Below are 4,663 nucleotides of genomic sequence, written 5' to 3' on the forward strand. Positions count from 1 at the left end.
CATGGGCCTTCCATTTCTGGGCTCCCATCTGCTGGGAGCCCAGCTGCTCTTGTGCAGCCTGGCTGTTGGCATCCACCCTCACAGCCTCCCAGTGACAGCTGCTCACTGCCAGCACCAAGGTCACCCCATGCTGGGGCAGAGTTGTCACGGGGTCAGACCAGGGCGATGATGGTCAAAGACAGCACCAGCACAGGGCCACAGCCAAGTCACAGAGGGTCACCAGTGACCCTGATGCCTTGGGAAGGCATCAGCCCTGAGTGGGCAGTGTGGTACTGGCAGCAGTGCTGCTGCTCTAGAGGAGCTGCTGCTGGGTCCAGGTGGGCTCTGTCCCTGTGCAGCACAGGTAGGGATGGTGCAGGTCCCTCCTCTCCCTCCTGGTGGACAGTGTGCTCACCTCTCAGCTGTTATCACCCCATCCCACCCTGGCCAACACAGCACTGTGCTCCGGCCCTGGTGCAGGGGCCACTGGGCTGTAAGATGGTTGTTTTCATTCCTGGCATCCTGATGTTGGCCCTGGACCCACTGTGGGAGCATCCCAGGCAGCCTGAGCGTGGCCAGGTCCCAGCAGCTCCTCAGCAGGTCCCTATCCTGGAGGGAGCAGGGAAAACGGCTGCCTTGATGAGCTCCCAGCCACCCCAGGCCTCTGCCCATGTCTCACTCCCACTGCCGACAGCGGTGACACGAGGTGTGGCGGTGGGGCAGGCGGCTGAGCACCGGCTCCTGTTCCTGCATAAACACGCGGCAGGGAGGGGACCACAGGCAAAGGCAAACAGTTACTGATTTACTGCCACGCCGCCGTGCCACATTGTTGACTGTGGGGTTAAATTACCTGGAGACGGACCCCGGCAGAGCAGACGCCCGCTCGTGACTCAGGCAGGGATCATGTCCTGGCCCCATGCACCCTTGGCCCATGCAAATTTACAAGATGCCCGGAGCTGGGGCTGCCTCTGCCAGCAGCAAGGGCACATGACCAGGAACAGGGCAGGTTTCATCCTCCTACAGGAGCTGTGGAGGAGATGGGTGCTGGCAGAGTGGCAAATGCTGATGTGAGCAGGGCAGCCATGCCAGGTGGGCGAGCTGGGCCCATTCAAACCATCCGCAGCTTGACATTGCCAGGGGCAGTGAAGTGTCCTGACCCACCAGATATGCCATGGGAAGGGTATCCTGGACAGGCTGAAGGGACTTGGGTCACGCAGCCCCAGTACCACCATGCCCCAGAGCACTGGGAGCGCGTCAGTAACTCACTCCCTGACAGCCATCGCACAAATGGTGCTGTCGGACGGTCCGTCCCCATCCCCAGTGCCGTGGGAGGCTGTGAGGTTGGCAGGGTCCGTGGGACAGAGCTGCAGCCAGGCAGGAGCTGCTGTGGCTATGGGAAGGTGCAGGGCAGCCCTGGGACAGGTGCCTGTCCAAGGCAGCCTGGAGGACTCTTCACTTGAGGAGCAAGAGCTGGAGGAGAACAGTGGCTGGAACAGAAGCTGGGTGAGCAGCAGTAGAGCTGAGCCACAACCCTCTCTGCACTGCTGGTTCCCCCCGGCCTCGGGGCATCAGTGATCCAGGCCAGGAGCTCCATCCAAACTCATGGCTGTGGCCGGCGCAGTGCAGGGTGAGCCCGAGCAGGGACGGGTCGTGCCCGGTCCGCGGTGCACCCGCGCCCCTCTCGCTCCCTGCCAGCGGTACCACTTCATCCCCGCGGCCGATCGCCCCGGTGGGCTCGGTGCGGGGTCCGGCGTGCGGGGGCCGTGGCCAGGGGCGCTCGGCCGCCGTTCCAGCCGGGCGAGTTCTCAGCATGGCCGCCCAGTCTCCTCGAGGCTCCCCCTCCCTGGTCGGCAGCCAGCAGCAGCAGATACCTGATACTCGGGTTGTGCAAGCGCGAAGGGGGAGCCTGGCCCTGCCCGGCCCTTGGGAGCCACCCGGAAGGCCGAGCCCGCCGGCCCCACCTGGAGAGGAGCTTAAAGGCCGGCCGGGCGGCCACAGCGCAGCCGGTTCCAGCACCATGCCCACGGCCCGCAGCGTCCTCATCTTGGCGGGGTTCCTGGCTCTCTGGGCAGAGCTGCCGGCAGCATCCGCCCAGAATGACACCAGTGAGTATGAGCGCATGGCCCGGCGCGGCTCGTCGGGGCACGCCCGGCGAGCGGCCAGCATCCCTCCGTCCCAGCCCCGGGGCAGCCGGCGTGGGGGCCGGGGCGATCGCCGGGCTGTGCCCGGCGCGCTTGGGCTCGGCAGCATCCCTGGACGCAGCCCTGGGGCCGGGGCAGCATCTCCCGGAAAGGGACGCAGCCCTCGCCCTGCCCCGCTCCGGCCGCCCCGCTCCTGCCCACGGCCCCACCTTTGCCTTGCAGCGAAAGCCGGCGTGTGCCCGAGCCCGGCCACGGATGCGGTGAACTGCACGGTGGGGTGCCAGTCCGATGGCGACTGCGAGAGCACCCTCAAGTGCTGCCCGGCAGCCTGCGGCAAGGCCTGCCAGAAGCCTGACGGTAACACTCCCTCCTGCTCCCGGCCGTGCTGCCCGCAGTCGGTGCCGCTGCGAGCCGACAGCCCGTCCCGGCCGGCAGTGCTGGCGCTCCGGGGTGCAGCGGTGGCCACAGGCCCGGGTGCCCGATCTGTGTTCAGCTGCAGCACGGGGACTAGGGGCTGCAGGCTCGGGGTGTGCTCCTGCTGCGCCACGCTCACACCTTCCTCCTCTCAGCGATGCAGGGGCTGAGTGGACGCCCCCAAGTGATGCTGGGGCTTGGGTGGAGGGTGGGGTCTTGCGCCGTTCCCCCTTGCAGCCCTTGTTGCCCGCTCAGCCTTGTGGGCAGCTGCCAGCCCAGGATGTGGGCAGCGTTCTGTGCTGAGCACGCTCACCGCAGCAGTCCTTCTGGACAGCGACCCAAGGACATGGGTGCAGGAGTTGGAATCCACAGCTGCAGACAACTGAATGTGCCCTGGAGGCTCCTGTGCCTCCATGGCTGCCTGCAGGATAGCGCTGGCTTGGTTGCACCACAGTGGAGGGCAGCGTGGTGCAGAGCCAGAGTTCAGTGCCAGCGGCAGGCAGTGGGACAGCGGGGCAGGGGCCCCACACTGCCGGGCAAAGGCTGTTTGGGGGGCATATGATCCTGGCTGAGGCCTCGGCTGTGCCCCCATGCCATGAACAAACAGCCAGGGCCATCCATGGCAGTTGTAGAGGACAGAAGGGCCAAGGCCTCCGTCATGTCTGCATGTTGCAGCTGTGCATCCTGTGCCAGCCTTGTGTCCCTGAGTGGGAGCACTGGGCATAGGGACCATTGGGGACCACTGTGCCGTGTGGCCTCCCTGACGCATCTCCATCAAGTCCAGCTGGTGGGGAGTGCCAACAAGCAGAGCTGTGGGATGGGGGAAATGCCGAGTACTGTGGTGATGCCTCCTCCATAGCAGATAGGGGCCAGGGCCATGCCCATAGCTTTGGGAGCTCTGAGGGTCCCCAGCCTGTCCCCCATGCCAGGGCCAGCAGGTCTCAGCCATGTTCCTTTGCCTTTCAGTGAAGCCTGGCATCTGCCCACCTGTCAACCCAGGCATCCCTATGCTGGGCATCTGCTCCAACCAGTGCAAGACCGACGCCAACTGCTCTGGGATCCAGAAGTGTTGCAGAAATGGCTGCGGCAAGGTCTCCTGTGTGACACCCATCCACTGAGGTCAGTTGGGTGCATTGCAGCCCCAGGGACCCCACAGCACCTGTGCACCCATCCCGCTCACAGCCTCTGCTCCTTTGCAGGTACAGCCGCCTCCTGCCAGCCCAGCCACAGGGAAGCTGCTGCCCGATGCCCATCCCACATGTCCTGGTCCTGGCCCTGCAACATCCCCCAGGCTTGGAGCCTTCAGCCTCAGTTTTCTCCCTGGGGTTCTCTGCTCGGGGCGAGCCTCTTGCACTCTCACCAATAAAGCAGCTTCTCCCTGTCACACTGTGGCTGCCTCTCCATCCCACACCATGGCCACCTCTCCATCACGAGCCATGGCTGCCTCTCCATCCTGTGCCAGGGATGCGTGGAAGGACTTCACACAAGCAGCAGCATCGACTGACGCTGTCATTCCTCCAAGGGTCCCCAGCCTGTGCCCTGCCTGGGGCTGTCCCGTGGGTCCAGGGTCCCAGCTGTCCCTGCACTCTGGCTCCTCCACCATGCTCAGAGCGCAGCTGTCGAGGTGTGGCTGTGTCCATGTCTCATCAGAGCAGAGGTGCTCTCTGCTCCCTGCTCTGCAATGGCCAGGGGACAAACAGGCTGCAGTGTGTGCCCACACACGAGCATCACCCCAACACTCCTTACCTCTGCCCTCCCAGCCTGGCTGTGGCACCTTGCCCACAGCAGAAGCCTGAAGGAGCTTTTGGCAGTGCAACCCACATGCCCCAGTCCCATGCCTGCCCCTGCCACCTCCCTGTCCACCTGCTCAAAGCTGGGCTCCTGCTCCTGGCCTGCTTTCCCCTGGCACTTCCTGCTCTCCATGGGTCCCCAGGGGCCCTGTTCCTCCCGTACCTGCCTGCTCCTGCTCCCAACCCCTGTGATCAGAGCATGTCCCTCCTGCATGAGAGGGGCTGGCACCTGCAGAGCCCCCGCCCTTGGCAAAGGACAGAGCACAGCCATCCTCTGGGACTGAGTGAGCCCCCCACCTTGCCCAGCACTGCCCAGTGTCTGGTGCTGGTTCCCCCTCT

General features: G+C 65.1%; 1 protein-coding gene across 1 annotated transcript; it reads left to right on the forward strand.

Moving 5' to 3' along the window:
- Nucleotides 1-1,897: 1,897 nt before the first annotated feature.
- Nucleotides 1,898-3,918, forward strand: LOC120760122 (WAP four-disulfide core domain protein 2-like). The gene is made up of 4 exons (XM_040080071.2): nucleotides 1,898-2,084; nucleotides 2,343-2,477; nucleotides 3,501-3,653; nucleotides 3,734-3,918. Exons 1-3 carry the CDS (start codon nucleotides 1,997-1,999, stop codon nucleotides 3,650-3,652), a joined length of 375 nt encoding a protein of 124 aa, XP_039936005.1. The 5' UTR covers nucleotides 1,898-1,996; the 3' UTR covers nucleotide 3,653; nucleotides 3,734-3,918.
- The last annotated feature ends 745 nt before the right edge of the window (nucleotides 3,919-4,663 follow it).

Source organism: Hirundo rustica, chromosome 16, assembly GCF_015227805.2.
Source record: "Hirundo rustica isolate bHirRus1 chromosome 16, bHirRus1.pri.v3, whole genome shotgun sequence".
NCBI classification, from domain to species: domain Eukaryota; kingdom Metazoa; phylum Chordata; class Aves; order Passeriformes; family Hirundinidae; genus Hirundo; species Hirundo rustica.

Bases quoted from the DNA above. Each gene is read 5' to 3' on its own strand.
- LOC120760122 (XM_040080071.2), top strand. From the start codon at position 1,997: ATGCCCACGGCCCGCAGCGTCCTCATCTTGGCGGGGTTCCTGGCTCTC. The intron at 2,085-2,342 runs GTGAGTATGAGC...TTTGCCTTGCAG, and splicing joins ATCCGCCCAGAATGACACCA to CGAAAGCCGGCGTGTGCCCG. The intron at 2,478-3,500 runs GTAACACTCCCT...TTTGCCTTTCAG, and splicing joins GGCCTGCCAGAAGCCTGACG to TGAAGCCTGGCATCTGCCCA.